This window comes from Phacochoerus africanus, chromosome 7 (assembly GCF_016906955.1).
Source record: "Phacochoerus africanus isolate WHEZ1 chromosome 7, ROS_Pafr_v1, whole genome shotgun sequence".
NCBI lineage: Eukaryota > Metazoa > Chordata > Mammalia > Artiodactyla > Suidae > Phacochoerus > Phacochoerus africanus.
Genome location: NC_062550.1, coordinates 16,841,349 through 16,857,709, shown reverse-complemented (window position 1 = coordinate 16,857,709; position 16,361 = coordinate 16,841,349). Strand labels below are relative to the sequence as shown.

The 16,361-nt window shown below is 40.9% G+C and overlaps 1 protein-coding gene across 2 annotated transcripts in view; it reads left to right on the top strand.

Moving 5' to 3' along the window:
- Positions 1-2,414: 2,414 nt before the first annotated feature.
- CCNT1 (cyclin T1) overlaps positions 2,415-16,361 on the top strand; it is a 37,457-nt gene continuing 23,510 nt past the window's right edge. For both annotated transcript variants that reach the window (XR_007135795.1, XM_047786497.1), the window contains exons 1-3: positions 2,415-2,720; positions 6,878-6,959; positions 14,245-14,373. Coding sequence is in view for 1 of the 2 variants with exons in the window: in XM_047786497.1 (XP_047642453.1) it covers positions 2,560-2,720; positions 6,878-6,959; positions 14,245-14,373 (372 nt within the window). In the remaining variant the exon portion in view is untranslated. The remainder of the gene's footprint in view (positions 2,721-6,877; positions 6,960-14,244; positions 14,374-16,361) is intronic.

Sequence of the window (16,361 nt, the reverse complement as noted above, 5' to 3'; positions counted from 1 at the left end):
AGGAACCATGAGGTTGCGGGTTCGGTCCCTGCCCTTGCTCAGTGGGTTAACGATCCGGCGTTGCCGTGAGCTGTGGTGTAGGTTGCAGACGAGGCTCGGATCCCGCGTTGCTGTGGCTCTGGCGTAGGCCGGTGGCTGCAGCTCCGATTCGACCCCTAGCCTGGGAACCTCCATATGCCGCGGGAGCGGCCCAAAGAAATAGCAAAAAGACAAAAAAAAAAAAGATAGTTAAAAAAAAAAAGAATAGTGGGGATTTGAAACAAGGCATGGTCAAAAATTCATGTTTGGCAATTATGTTATCCCTGCTGCCTACTTTCAAATCATTTTAAGTCAAAGAATATTTCTTTTCTCTGATTTACACAGGTGCCCCTTTTCTGTACTGGAAGGTAGCAAGCCATTGGCTAGCAGTTGCATTGCGTGAAGCCTGATAGTTTCTAGGTCTCTTTCTCAGAAGACTGGTACACAGTCACGACAGCAAATTCAAAATGGAGTCATCAATCTAAGAAATTTAGTGGAGAACCAAACACAGGTCAGAAAAATAGGTGAGGGGAATCTGGGAGAAATAATTTTGGCTATTAAGAAGACAACATAGGAGGAGTTCCCATCGTGGCTCAGTGGTTAACGAATCGGACTAGGAACCATGAGATTTCGGGTTCGGTCCCTGGTCTTGCTCAGTGGGTTAAGGATCTGGCATTGCTGTGAGCTGTGGTGTAGACTGCAGAGGTGGCTCGGATCCTGTGTTGCTGTGGCTCTGGTGAAGGCTGGCAGCTACAGCTCCGATTAGACCCCTAGCCTGGGAACCTCCATCTGCCGTGGGAGCGGCCCCAGAAAAGGCAAAAAGACAAAAAATAAAATAAAAGATGACATAACTAAAAAAGTGCTTATTCAATTAAAAAAAAGCATGCAACGGAAGAAGTTTGAAATCATAATTTTTGAAAATATTTTAACTTCAAGTATTTTTTTCCTCAATTTTTCCAGAATAAAATGGAGCAAATGCTAATTGTAGGCAGTGTATGGCAGAGGAGGGCCTAGAATGGAAGAAAATACTTTTGAGAATGAATTAGAATCAAATTGAGTGGGAGCAGCCTTGTCTAGAAATGACAGAACTCAAAATATTTATTATAAAAGACAAGATTTTAATATTACCCAAATTTAATCAAGGTGAGTGTTCCCAAAAAGCAGGAGTACACTCCGCTAGAATGGAGAGAACAATGGAATTAGACTTGATTTTAAAATCTACACTTATAAATGGTGTAGTGTAGGACAAACCACTTAATCTCTCCAAGCTTCAGAGAGGTTTATTTTTTATTTTTTTATTGTTGGTTGTTTTGAGCATTTGTTTGACAAACATTTATTGACCACTGGGGCCAGAACTGTACTAGGGAGGTGATAGATGGATACAAAAATGAAAATGGGTTGTTTTTTTTTTTAAAAGGCTGGTATGGTCCTTGCCCTCAGTTTCAATATGCTATAATAAATATTATAAAAATCTACTGAATTTTTTTATGTGCCAGGTACTGCTCCAGGTGCTTTTAACTCAAATCTTCATTTAATCCTTTTCAGAATCTAAAACGTATATACAGTTGCCATTTACATTTATACAAGGGGCACAGACAAGTATCTTGTCTACGAAGGAACAACCCTCAAGCGTTGGAGCCGGATACAACTTGATAGAGGGCAGAAATTTACAAATTTGTGCATGCGCAGAGTGGTAGTGGAAGCTTTCCACAAGGAAGGAGCAGTTTAAATTCACCCGATCGCAAAACATAGATTAAAATATTATTTGGCGCTGTGCCGGTTAAACTAAACAGTATATTTGAGTCATTCACTACTGTGGTTAGTACTAAATTATTACTACTAATTCCATCTTATTCCCTTAAATTGGCTCACCGCGTCGAAGCTTTAGGAGTTTCAAGGCATTAGTTACATATTGTAAAGCGGCTTCTCCAATGGGTAATTTACATTGTTATCAACAATGCAATAGCTTTCCCGTTGCTTTATGTTACGATAGACGATAGGGCTACTCTCTGATTATTTTTTTCAGCTTTTGACAGTCTCACTTATTTCATCTGTCAAGTTGCGGATGTGCCCCATCTTAAGCGGTCACCTTCGCCACGAGCGAAGTTCACCGCGGAACCGCCGAGCGGCGCGTGGGCGGGCACGTCACCCAGCCAAAGCCGTTGCCCCGCCCCCTCGCTCAGGGCGCGAAGGCTCAACCCAGTTCTCGCGGGAGGAGACTTTTTTTTTTTTGAACGAGAACTCCTAACCCCACCTCGTGCCTCCAGGGTCACGTGATTGGCGCCTGCGTCCTAGGCCCAAGGTTTTTCCGGTCTCCTGCTGGCTGTTAACTCGGCTACAGGCCGACTCGAGGCGCTTTCCGGAAGTGGATCCTTTAACTAGCACCCACCCACCCGACGGAAGCGTGTCACAACCTAGCCGTCCGCCCCCAGCGGAAGTTCGTCACGTCGCAGTAGCCCCCGCATAGCGGATGTGTGTCGCCGAGAAGGTGACGCTGGGAAGTGCTTGCAGCCTCCGCCGCTGCCTTCTGGTTGAAGCACTATGGAGGGAGAGAGAAAGAACAACAATAAACGGTGGTATTTTACTCGAGAACAGCTGGAAAATAGCCCATCCCGTCGTTTTGGCCTGGACCCAGATGAAGAACTTTCTTGTCGCCAGCAGGCGGCCAATCTGCTCCAGGACATGGGCCAGCGTCTTAACGTGTATCCTTGCGGCCTAGGCCTTCGGCCTTGGTGTAAGTCCCGCCCTGCCCCGGCGTCCAGGCCTCAGGGTCTGTCAGACCGAAGGGAAGTGGGTGGGCCGGGAGAGACTGAAATTAAGAGTTCCGCGGGAGGGAAGCGAGGCGAAGTTAATTTCCCGCTTGTTCACCTGTGCCACCAACTTTGCTGGGAATTGCGTATCCTTCCCGCTTTGTGTTTCAACGAGCTTTTACTAGTCGTTAGTCTCTTGTCGGTGTGTTCTAATCGTCTACTCTGCTTTTCTGCTATGCCCTAGGGATCTCGTGGAAGTTTCACGCTTGATGATGCTTCCTGAACTTAGTGTGTAATAAGAGTTTTGAGAAAGTTCACTCTCTGAAGGTCTTTTAAAATGGTTGGTCTAGAATGAATGCTCCAGATTTGGCTCCAAATCCGTTCCTCCCACTTAGTAGTTGTTTAAGAAACCTGTCAAATTATTGGTTTTCTTGTCTGTAAAATAGGGTGATACCTGTTGAATTTGATTTCCATGCCTAACTAACACAGTGCTTAGTGCTCAGATGTTCAAAAAGTAGCTAGTGCTAGAGTCTTACAGCCTTTCAGAGGAAGGGAGGATTTCAGTTTAGATTTGCAGGGATGAAGACCTACAGACGTAATGTTTTAAACCGTTTATGAGATACTGGGCTTTTAAAGTTACTCAGGATACTAATGTATATTCATTTTTCTCCTAATTCAAAGATTTAGTGATTTTTCCCACCTTCAAGTGTTTTTGTCAGAAAACCACATATGGTAGTGGAGAATGCTAATATAGTTTTAAAATTTATTTCCATTCTGGAAGTGACAAGTTATTCTTAGATGCAGCTTCCATTTAAATGTGTGCCAGCTGTGTGTTTGTTTCTTAAGATTGCTCTCACTTCAGAAGAGGTGTCCTCTTTAGTGCTGGTATCTAATTTGTTTCCTAATAAGCCAGTCGGTATTGAGTTACACCTTTTTTTCAAAAAATTCTGTTAAAGTGCATCCTAGCATTTTCCTTTTTACACGTATGTTATTAAGGTTGTTGCCATCGTGGTATTGTCTCATCTGTGTATAGCTCACATTGTGTTCCAAAGTCTTTAGAAGGCATTAAAATTTTTTCTTTTCAAGGGAACTCTTGAATACTATTGGTGGGAGTATAAATTGGTGCAGCCACTGTGGAAAGCGGTATGGAGGTTACTCAAAAAGCTAAAAAGAGAATTACCGTATGTCCCAGCATTCCACTCCTAGATGTGTCCAGAAAACAAAACAAAACAGAAACACTAATTTGGAAAGGTATTTTATTTACAATAGCCAAGACATGGAAGCGTCCTAAATGTCCATTTCCAGATGAATGGATAAAGAAGAGGTGTATATATACAACGGACTGTTACTCAGCCATAAGATAGAATGAAATAATGCCCTTTGAGGCAACATCAGTGGACCTGGAGATTACCACGTTAAATGAAGTTAGTCATAGAAAGGCAAATGATAAATAATACCACCTATATGTGGACTCTTAAAAAATACAACAAACTAGTGAATGAAATAAAAAAGCAGGAGTTCCTGCTGTGGCACAATGGGCCTGGTGCTGCCTCTGCAGCACCAGGATGCAGGTTTGATCCCAAGCCCTGCATAGTGGGTTAAAAGATCTGGCATTGCCACAGCTGCTGCATGGGTCCTGCAGCTGTGGCTTAGATCTGATTAATGGCCCAGGAACTCCATATGCTGCACGGTGTGGCCAAAAATGAAGGAAAAAAAACAAAAACAAAAAAAGCAAACTCAAGTATAGAGAACAAACTGGTGGTTACCAGTGGGGAGGGGAGAGAGGGGTGCTATGAGTGGGGGAGTGGGAGGTACAGACTACTGGATGTAAGTAAGGTAGGCTATCTTTGTACAGTACAAGAATATAGCAGGCACTTTGTAAATGGAATGTAATCTTTAAACATTATTTAAAAATGAAACATTCCCATCATGGCTCAGTGGTTAACAAACCTGACTAGCATCCACAGGGACGTGGGTTCAATCCCTGGCCTTGATCAGTGGATTACGGATCTGGCGTTGCTGTGACCTGTGGTGTAGGCCGCAGACCTAGCTCGGATGCTGAGCTGCTCTGGCTCTGGCGCAAGCTGGCAGCTACAGCTCCAGTTTGACCCCTAGCTTGGGAAAAAATCGGGAAAAAGAGTTTTTATTTTCAGTGACTATCAAATCACTGGATGAATATCAAGTCCTGGTGTTTCTGGCCCTAGGGATCACCTTATGAGAAGGTTTGGTTGCCAGAGAGGTAGAATTGCAAAGTTAATTGCCAGGGGCTTAGATGGTGAGATCAGTGGGGACACACCTAGGGGGCAGATCAGGGAGGGTGTTTAGGGAGGTGAAGAGATAGCCTGTACTAGTGGGTTACCTTGGTAAGATTTTCAGTAGGCAAGTGACGGGTTTAGATTACAGTTTTGTTTATATTTCTTTTTTTGAGGGGGGGTCTTTTTAGGGCCACATGTGCGGCACATGGAGGTTCCCAGGCTATGGGTCTAATGGGAGCTGTAGCCGCCAGCCTTCGCCACAGCCACGGCAACGTGGGATCCCAGGCACGTCTGCGACCTACACCACAGCTCACGGCAAGGATCCTTAACACATGGAGCAGCGAGGCCAGGGATCAAACCGGCAGCCTCATGGTTCCTAGTCAGGTTTGTTTCCGCTGTGCCACAAGGGGAACTCCTTATAGTCCTTCTTGATCCACACATATTGAGAAGTTCGCTTGTTTATTAATTCAGCAACTTTACGGTGAACACCTGTTATGTATAAGGCATTGTGCTAAATGTCCATTGGAGGTTAGTGATTTGATGAAAGAACAAATTTGCCTTTTAATTCTGAGAGGTAAGTATGATTTTCTTTTTTCTTTTAAATGGAACTATAGTAGGTTTACAGTGTTGTCTTAGTTTCTGGTGTATAGCAGAGTGGCCTAGTTTTAGATATGCCTTTCCATTATGTTTTTTTATTATAGGATACTGAATATACTTCCCTGTGCTATACAATAGGACCTTGTTGTTTATTTTATATAGTAGTTTGTATCTCCTAATCCCAAACTCCTACTTTATCCCTCCCCACCACCTTTCCCCTTTGGTAACCATAAGTCTGTTTTCTATGTCTTTGAGTCTTTTTTTTTCCATAGATAAGTTCATTTGTATTTGTGTCTTTTTTTATTTTTTAATGTATTTATTTATTTATTTATTTTGGCCTCGCCTGTAGCATGTGGAATTCCCAGGCCAAGTATTGAATCCGAGCCACAGCAGTGACCCAAGCCACTGCATTGTGAATGCTGCATCCTTAACCTGCTGTGCCACAGAGGAATTCCTATGTCATATTTAGATTCCACATATGAGGAATATTGTATAGTACTTGTCTTTCTCTTTCTTTCTTTCTTTTTTTTTTTTTTGTCTTTTCTAGGGCTGCTCCTGCGGCATATGGAGGTTCCCGGGCTAGGGGCTGAATCGGAGCTGTAGCCACCAGCCTATGCCAGAGCCACAGCAACGCAGGATCTGAGCCGCGTCTGCAATCTACACCACAGCTCACGGCAACGCTGGATCGTTAACCCACTGAGCAAGGCCAGGGATCGAACTCGCAACCTCATGGTTCCTAGTTGGATTCGTTAACCACTGAGCCACGACGGGAACTCCTTGTCTTTCTCTTTCTGACTTACTTCGCTTAGTGTGATAATCTCTAGGTCCATCTGTGTTGCTGCAAATGATATTTCATCCTTTTTTATGGCTGAGTGATATTCCATTGTGTGTGTCGTTTTTACTCATTCATCTCTTGATGGACTTTTAGATTGTTTCCATGTCTTGGCTATTGTAAATATTGCTGCCATGAACATTGGGATGTGTGTATCTTTTTGGATTATAGTTTTGCACAGGAGTTGGGTTGCTGGATCTCTTTTTAGTTTTTTGAGGAACCTCCATCCTGTAACCAACCACTTACATTCCCACCAACAGTATAGGAGAGTTCTTTTTTTTTTCTCTACACCTCTGAGAGGTAAGTATGATTTTCATTTAGGAGCATCTGTTGTGCTTGGCTGCATGGTCCTTTGGGGAGGATATAGAAGTTATATTTTTGGGAATTGTACTACCTGTTTTGTGGCCTTAACATGAACATTTTAGCTCACAATTGACTATCAACACTGCTATAGTATACATGCATCGATTCTACATGATTCAGTCTTTTACACAGTTCCATCAAAATGTAAGTATAACTTTTTTATGTGGTATAATCCTTTTGTGATTAATTCCGACTTCGTATTTTCTGTTTGATACTTGCTGCGAACTGGGATTTGAAGTTTAGAATTTAAGATTGATCACTTTCATTAGGTGTCAAACCGCCATTCTGAATCCAGCCATCCAGATTTCCTGTGAAGTGTCTAACTAGTTCTTTGATAGGTTTAGTGCATCCTTAGAGTAGCTGGATTCTCTATTAAAATAGATTATTGAATACTTAATCTTAACATTTTTTTGGTTGGGGGAGTAGCATTAAAGGGCAAACTATGCTTAATTTAAGCGTTATTTTGGAATTAGCTAATAACAGTATGGGTATAGGAAAACAAGTGAATGTATGTTATTTAGATTTTCTAAAAACCTTTGATAAAATTCCAGTCAATGACCAGTTGGAAGGGGTGGATACATTATGTAATGACTGGGGGGTGACTTTTAAGACACGAAAAAGAAAATAATAGTAATAAAGGGATTTTTTTTTTCTGGACAGAATTGTAAATAATACTATTTTCAGTTTTGCTACCTGAAATGGTCCTATTTATCATTATTGTAAATGACTTGGAAGCAAGTGCATAGTGATATCCCAGTTGCAGGTAAGACTATGTTTGTTTAATAAAATCCCAAGGTAGTAGGATTAACTTGATGAACACTTCATATGAATTTGTGAGTCAATTTTTTTTTTTTCCCTTTTTTCCTCCCAGCTGACCTGCAGCATATGGAAGTTTCCAGGCCAGGGACTGAACCCGTGCCAAGCTGCTGCAGTGGCAATGCTGGATCCCTCCCCGCTTTTTTTTTTTTTTTTAAGAAAAAGTTATGTTTTGAGGAAAGATGTTTCAGACTTATCCTTAGGATGATAGGTTTTGCAGTCCTTTTTTTTTATGTCACAGGAATAGAAACTGTAAAGCTAGATACTGCTCTTGTAAGATATTGATAGACTCAGTTTGGAGAGTAAATGGACAGGAAACCCTTTAGATTTGTGGATAGAGTATTCCCAGTTTTTTCTGACTTTCCAGTCTACTTGGCTATCTCTTACTCTTAACCTCCCTACCTCTAGCCATGCCCTACTCCAATTTCGAGGAACTGACTTTTTCTTTTTTTGGCTGCACCCTGGGCATATGGACATTCCTGGGCCAGGGATTGAACCTGAGCCATAGCAGCAACCTGAGCTGCTGCAGTGACAGCACCAGATCCTTAACCTGCCATACCACATGGGGACTCCAGAACACTCTTATTAAGGAAGAGAGACGCATTTCATGAGGCTGTCTGATAGCTCTGGAATAGAAAGTAGTGAATAAAGAACAGAATTTGAAGAGGAAGTCCATAGCTGTCTTGCCGATTCTAAAGTTTTCTACGTTTTTTTTTATTATGGTAAAGCTTTGAAATCCAGGGTGAACTACGTCACAGATCCGTTTCTCCACTCTGCATGTGTATATGTGTGTCTATATATTTCTTATATACCATATATATTACTTTTATCTTTATGTTATTTTCTGCATGTTAATCTTTGCAAGGACAGAGAGTCACTTTTCTGTGTATCCTCTAAAGCACCTTCAGTAAACTTGATGAATAAATGAATGATCTGGTAATTAATCCAATATTGAGAGATCCTTTTGGATTTTATGACTTTTTCCAAAATCCAGTGAGTCTTTTAATTTAATTTGGGGGTATTTAACCTCTTTAGCAAAATTGATTTAAGGCACATTCTGGAATTAACAGATGAAAAGTGTCACTCCTTTAGTAGGTTAATTCTAAGAATTTAGCTGTAATGAATCCAAATTCACGTTGGAGGGGACTTAATACATTGTTGTGATATGTATTATGTCCTGTGAAGCACTCATACATTTTCCTTGTTATTTTTTTCTTACTGCAAGGGTAATAAATGCTCATAGTAAAAATTAATATGGAAGTGTATAATGTTGCCTTTTCTTGAGCCGCTACCGTGGCATACGGAGGTTCCCAGGCTAGGGGTCAAATTGCAGCTGTAGCCGCCGGCCTACGCCAGATCCACAGCGACGCAGGATCCGAGCTGCGTCTGCAGCCTACACCACAGCTCATGGCAACACTGGGTCCTTAACCCACTGAGCAAGGCCAGGGATCGAACCCACAATCTCATGGTTCCTAGTCAGATTCGTTAACCACTGCGCCATGTTGGGAACTCCTAGAAATAATTTTTAATGAGCACTTTGGCTTATAATATCTCAGACTTTTTTTTTTTTTGTCTTTTTAGGGGTGTACCTGCACCATATGGAAGTTCCCAAGCTAGGGGTCGAATTGGAGCTGCAGCTGCCAGCCTATGCTATAGCCACAGCAACGTCAGATCTGAGCTACATCTGCAACCTATACCACAACTCACGGCAATGCTGGATCTTAACCCATTGAGTGGGGTCAGACATTTTTCTTTGCATATAGTACCAGCATTTATGTTTTTCTATAAAAATCACTTCTTACTATACTGCTCTCACACAGTTGCCTTCATCACTTAACAATATGTACTTATTGGATATTTTCTTAATTGGTTTCTCATTATTTTAAATGGCCACATAGTATTTGAGTAGTTACCATAATTTATTTTACTAGATCCCTCTTGGGTTGTTTCTAGTTTATTATATTACAAACAATGTTATAGAAAATAGTCTGGCACATGTATCATGCACTAACATGACTGTCTTACAAATTCCTCTAGATGGAATTGCTCTGTCCAAGGATATGCATTTAAAAGATTTTTGTTGTGTCAGTTTGCTCTACTGAAATATTGTATCAACATACATTGTTTCCAGCACTGTAGGAGAGGGTTCTTTTCTTTGCTTCTCACTAACAATAAATATTCTTTTTTTTTTTTGTCTTTTCTAGGTCTGCCCCCATGGCATGTGGAGGTTCCCAGGCTAGGGGTCCAATCGGAGCTGTAGCCGCCAGCCTACGCCACAGCCACAGCAACACGGGATCCGAGCCGTGTTTGTGACCTACACCACAGCTCATGGCAACGCCGGATCCTTAACCCACTGGTTGAGGCCAGGAATCGAACCTGAAACCTCATGGTTCCTAGTTGGATTTGTTAACCACTGAGCCATGATGGGAACTCCAGCAACAAATATTCTTTACTTCAGGAAATACTAAGTTCTGCTTGTCAAGCACTTAGGGAGAGTGTGGTGAACAAGATGGAGTCCTAAATAATTTTCTTAATTTAAAGTTATTCAGTTAATGAAGTTGAACTTCCTATGTCTTTTGGTCATTGTTTTTGTGAAATTGAGGAATTGACTTAAAAATTGACTTTGATTCTCTTTGTCCCTATTTTATTGTTTTGGTTGTCTTATTTATTTATTTATGTATTTGGGCCACACTCATGGCATGTGGATGTTCCCAGGCTAGGGGTTGAATCAGAGCCACGGCTGCCAGCCTACGCCACAGCCATAGCAACAGGGGATTGGAGCCACGTCTGTGACCTACACCACAGCTCACGCAATGCTGGATCCTTAACCCATTGAGAGAGGCCAGGGATCAAACCTGCATCCTAGTGGTTACTAGTCAGATTTGTTTACGATGAGCCATGATGGGAACTCCTGTTTTATTTTATTTTATATTTTTTCTTTCTAGGGCCGCATCTGTGGCATATGAAGTTACTGGGCTAGGGGTCGAATTGGAGCTGCATCTGCTGGCCTATACCACAGTTGGACCCAAGTCTCATCTATGACCTGTGCTGCAGCTTGAGGCAATGCCAGATCCCTAAACCAGTGAGTAAGACAAGGGATTGAACCTGCATCCTCTCAGAGATTGTGTCGGGTTCTTAACCTGCTGAGCCACAGTGGGAATTCCATGTTATTCTCTTAAAATGGAGAAAATCTTGTATTCTTAGCTAGTGTAAGAATTCCTCTTAGAGACTGCCTTTAATGGGAAAATAATTTGATAAGCTAGCTTGGTATATGATTCCATGAGGAGCAATGAATATTTTTATGATTGATTGCACAAAAATTAGATTTAAACTTTATTTCTTGCAGTCTTTCACTTAACTGAGATGCTATTTTGCTTTGTTAACCATTATTTGCATGTCATATTTGTTAGATTATCTCCAGTATAGTTTTAGCTCCTTGAAGGCAAAATCGTAGGCTTAAAATCTTACTGTTTTTGAGTTGTCCTTTTCCTTTTCCTCTTTTGTCTAATCAGTTATAAAGTCCAGGGTTTTTTTTTTGTTTGTTGTCCTCCAGCCTTTTTCTAGGGCCGCACCCACGGCATATGGAGGTTCCCAGGCTAGGGGTCCAATTGGAGCTGTAGTTGCCAAGCCTATGCCAGAGCCACAGCAACGCGGGATCCGAGCCGAGTCTCCAACCTATACCACAGCTCACGGCAACGCTGGATCGTTAACCCACTGAGCAAGGGCAGGGACCGAACCCGCAACCTCATGGTTCCTAGTCGGATTCGTTAACCACTGCGCCACGACGGGAACTCCCTAAAGTCCAGTTTTTAAGGTGGTACTGTTTTTTCTCTCCCTATGAATGTATATTATGAAATTAAATGAAGGCGGGTGTTTTGTGGTTGCTCAGTGGGTTAAGGATCCACTGTCACTGCTGTGGCTTGGGTCACTTGTGGTACAGGTTCAGTCCCTGGCCTGGGAACTTCTGCAGGCCATAGGCGTGGCCAAAAAAAAAATAATAATAATAAAAAATAAAAAAAAATAAAGGAGAAAAATGATTTCCTTGTAAGCTGGTGTTCAGTGATATTACTCTTTACATTTTGGCATATATTCCATTATAATTTTCTTCTTTGCATGCAAATACACATGTGTGTGGGTGTTTGTGTATATATATATAAAATTCTTTTTCCATGGTGAAAACTGAATTTCTTTTTCCCTTTATTGCTAGTGCCTACTCTAAACTTTATTTCCTAATGCCTGTATGACAATTTTCCATTTAAGAAAATTAACTTTTGGAGTTCTGCTGTGGCACAATGGGATCAGCAGTGTCTTTGGAGCGCTGGGACGCAGATTCAGTACTCGGCCCAGCATAGTGGCTTACGGATCCTGCAGCAGCATGGGTCATAGCTGCAGCTGGGATTTGGTCCCTGGCCTGGGAACTCCATATGCTATGGAGCAGCCAAATAAGAAAAAAGAAATGAACTTTTAATGTATCTTATCTTTTTCTCTTACTCCATCTACCACTGGATTAATCTTTCTAAATACTACATTTTCACCCAAAATCTTTAGTGTCACTCTCTCAATCTTTTGTGTCTCACATCCCTTTATTTATGTCCTTTAACTGCTCAGTTTAGTGTTCACAATGTGCTTCATGTCCTGATTCCCAAACCCTTGTTCATGCCCATTCACCTTTGGTTTTTCTTTGCTTATCCTAAGGTCTAGTAGAATATGTGTAGGAAGTTCTATATACAATTGCCACAAATACGAAGGAAGAGAATTGTTGATTATGAATTGAATATGTGGAGAAAAATCTGTTCTAGCAAAGTGGAACATAACTGCAGGGATACAAATAAATATTAAAATGCTTGTTAGTTCTACTCAGTAATTAAAACAACTTTCACTTTTATAAAATTATTTATTGCATTTCTTTGATTCCTGGTGAATTCTAGTTCATGCCATTGCCATTTTTAATTGACTGGAATATTCCTGTTAAGATTCTAGAGAGGGAGTTCCTATTGTGGTTCAGAGGGTTAAGAACCCAGCTAGTCATCCATGAGGTTGCAGATTCGATCCCTGGCCATGCTCGGTGGATTGAGGATCTGGTGTTCCTGTAAGCTTTGGCTTGGATCTGGCATTACTGTGGCTGTGGTGTAAGCCAGCAGCTGTAGCTCCAATTAGACCCCTAGCTTGGGAACTTCCATATGCCACAGGTGCAGCCCTGAGAAAAAGAAAAAAAAATATTCTAGAGAAGTTCTACTTCCTGAGGTTTCCCAGATCATCCAGCTACATTTATGTCCTATCGCTCTAATTTCTTGCTGAGTGTCTTGAGTTTTCTGTCTCCTTGTACATATTGGCTTGACTTTTTCTTCCCTGTAAATACCTTCTATGTATAACCTGTTGAATATAGTACTACACTTTGAATTCTTTTTTAAGAATTTTTACTCCTCCCCATATATAAGCATTGAATACAGTAAAATTCCTTTTCTAGTGTACAGTTCACTGGTTTGTAGTATATTAAGAGCTGGGCAACCATCACCATGATCTAATTTCAGGACATTTACATCACCCCAGAAAGAAACCAGTCATGCTTTAGCAATCATTCCCATTCGTCTCTTGTCTCAGCTCCTTGCCACCACTAGTCTACTTTTGTCTCCGGATTTGCTGCTTCTAGACATTTTGATTTACTCCTTAAAAAAAAAAAAAAGTATGTAGAATGATTTTACAAAAAGCTTAATAATCTCACTTTAAGTAGAAAGCTGTCTGTTTATATCAAGTGGCTTCTCCGTAGATAGTTTTTTTTTGTTTTTTGTTTCTGCTTTTTAGGGCCGCACTTACGACATATGGAGGTTCCCAGGCTAAAGGTCCAGTTGGAGCTGTAGCTGCCAGTCCACACCACAGCCACATCAACACCAGATCCGAGCCGTGTCTGTGACCTACACCACAGCTCATGGCAATGCCTGATCCTTAGCCCACTGAGTGAGGCCAAGGATTGAACCCACAATCTCATGGTTTTACTAGTTAGGTTCATTACTACTGTGCCACAGTGAGAACTCCTGCATAGGCAGTTAATTTTTTTTTTTGTCTTTTTGCCTTTCCTAGGGCCGCTTCTCGCGGCATATGGAGGTGTTCCCAGGCTAGGGGTCCAATCGGAGCTGTAGCCGCTGGCCTACGCCAGAGCCACAGCAACACTGGATCCAAGCCGCGTCCCAGGCTAGGGGTCCAATCGGAGCTGTAGCCACTGGCCTACGCCAGAGCCACAGCAACACTGGATCCGAGCCGCGTCTGCGACCTACACCACAGCTCACGGCAACGCCGGATCCTTAACCCACTGAGCAAGGCCAGGGATCAAACTTGCAACCTCATGGTTCCTAGTCGGATTCGTTAACCACTGCGCCACGACAGCAACTCCATGCATAGGTAGTTTTTAATGAGAGTTTGTTGAGGGATTGTTGAAGGTTTTAGGAAATGGACGTGGATTAACGGAGAGAAGATATTTTAAGTAGAGGAGAAAACAAATAAGGTAACAAAGTTGAGGTAAGCAAAGAAGTTGCTTTAGTACTTAGTTCTTATTTAGATCTACCTTGCTATAGAAATAAACAAATAATAAATGTGATTTATTTTTCTCTTTATCCAGTCCGTGGCTCCAGCAGCTTTATTTTTAGCAGCCAAAGTAGAAGAGCAGCCCAAAAAATTGGAACATGTCATCAAGGTAGCACATGCTTGTCTCCATCCGCAGGAATCACTTCCTGATACTAGGAGTGAGGTAGGGGGTTAATTAATTACATCTTTTTTCTTAATTTATTCTGATTATATCTTAGTTTTATAGCTTTGATTTGCTGAAGTCTGAATGGGGGCTATTAAAGGAACTTTTTTTTTTGCTTTTTAGGGCCGCACCTGCAGCATATGGAGGTTCCCAGGCTAGAGGTCAAATCAGAGCTGTAGCTGCTGGCCTACACCACAGCCATAGCAACCTGGATCTGAGCCGTGTCTGTGACCTACACCACAGCTTAGGGCAACATCATGTCCTTAACTAACCCACTGAGCAAGACCAGGGATTGAACCTGTGTCCTCATGGATGCTAGTCAGATTTATTAACTGCTGAGCCATGACAGGAACTCCAAAGAAACTTTTAGTGTTTGTTTTTTCCTTAACAAAAACAGAAATTTTATGGAAAATTTGATTGTATTCACTCTGGTAAAATTGGAGAATACAGAAAAAAATATTAAATATGTCATATATATATTGATATACCTAGATGTAATTTGGACCACAGATATGTAAGTGAACCATTATTCCAGCCCCCCCACTTTGGCCATGCACATAGTGTATGGAATTTCCTGGGGCAGGGATTGAATCCGCATTACAGCAGCAGGCTGAGCCTCTACAGTGACAACACCAGATCCTTAGCCCTCTGTGCCACCAGGGAACTCCAGGTTCTTTTCAATGAGTAGAAAAGACTTATTAGTGTATATATTTCCTATGTGTTTTTTCACTCAGTATATGGCTAATGTTTTCCCTTCAATTCTCCACCGAGATAGGAGAGTTCCTTGGTGGCTCAATGAGTTAAGCATCTGACATTGTCACTGCTGTGGTGTGGGTTTGATCCTTGCCTGGGAATTTTTGTATGTCATGGGCACAACCCCCCCCCCCAAAAAAAATTGAGATGGTATTTCATTATATACATATATATATTATTATTATATTTTATCCATTTTCTGTTAAGATAATTTCCAGTTTTTCACCAATATAATATCATTATGAAGACCATTCTTTTAGATAAATTTTTGTTAATGGATTTTTAAAAAATATCCTGCTATGTGTATGTGTGTATTTAACTTTGAAAGAAATTACAAGTTATATATGCTTATTATAAAATAACTCAAATGGTTAAAAACCATTTAAAGTAAAAGTTAAGAGCTCATCTCCCCTCCTTCCCCTAAGAAGATGCCAATTACAGATATATTCTTCTACATCTTTATCCCATGTGTCTATGTATAGCTTTTTATCCCCCTTTCATCCTTCTTTGATGTTCTTTAGGAAGGGAAATTCTCCTGGCTTTAGAGGTCAGTGACTGGGGAGTGATAAGTTCGGAGAAAAATTATGGATTTCTGCTACTAGATATTTGTCTCTTACAATGAATGCAGGAGTCATCCTATATTAAATAAGTGGAATTATGTGTTCTTCTGATCCTATTAGAAAAGTTGGGAGCGATTTTTGTTTTGTTTTGTTTTGATAATGGCTGCTAATTACATGAATTACGTACGTGTTTGCATAGCAGTGTCTTGACTTCTTTCATTTTCTCTTTGGGCTGCACCAGTAGTTTTTGTTGAAGGGTTGAGGTCTGGACTGTTATTATTTATGTTTGAGACTACTAAATGCCATTGGATAGAATTGACCAAATAACAAAATTTTATTTATTTAGTTTTTTTTAAATTTTTTTGTTGTAGTTGATTTACTGTGAACAAAATTTTAACAAAATAAACCAAAAAATAAAATGCCCACTCTTTCCCCTTCTTTCAAGTATATTTACACGACTTCTCACCCTCTTAGGAGGTGAGAAGGAGAAGATACTTTAACTATATGGAAAGGAGAGCTAGCATAGTTTTAAGTCCTTATTGGACTTATTCCTTTTTCTTTTTTCTTTTTTTAATGATTTTTATTGTTTCCATTATAGCTTTTCCATTTGGTTTACAGTGTTGTCAATTTCTACTATACAGCAAAGTGACCCAGTCACACGTATATATATACATT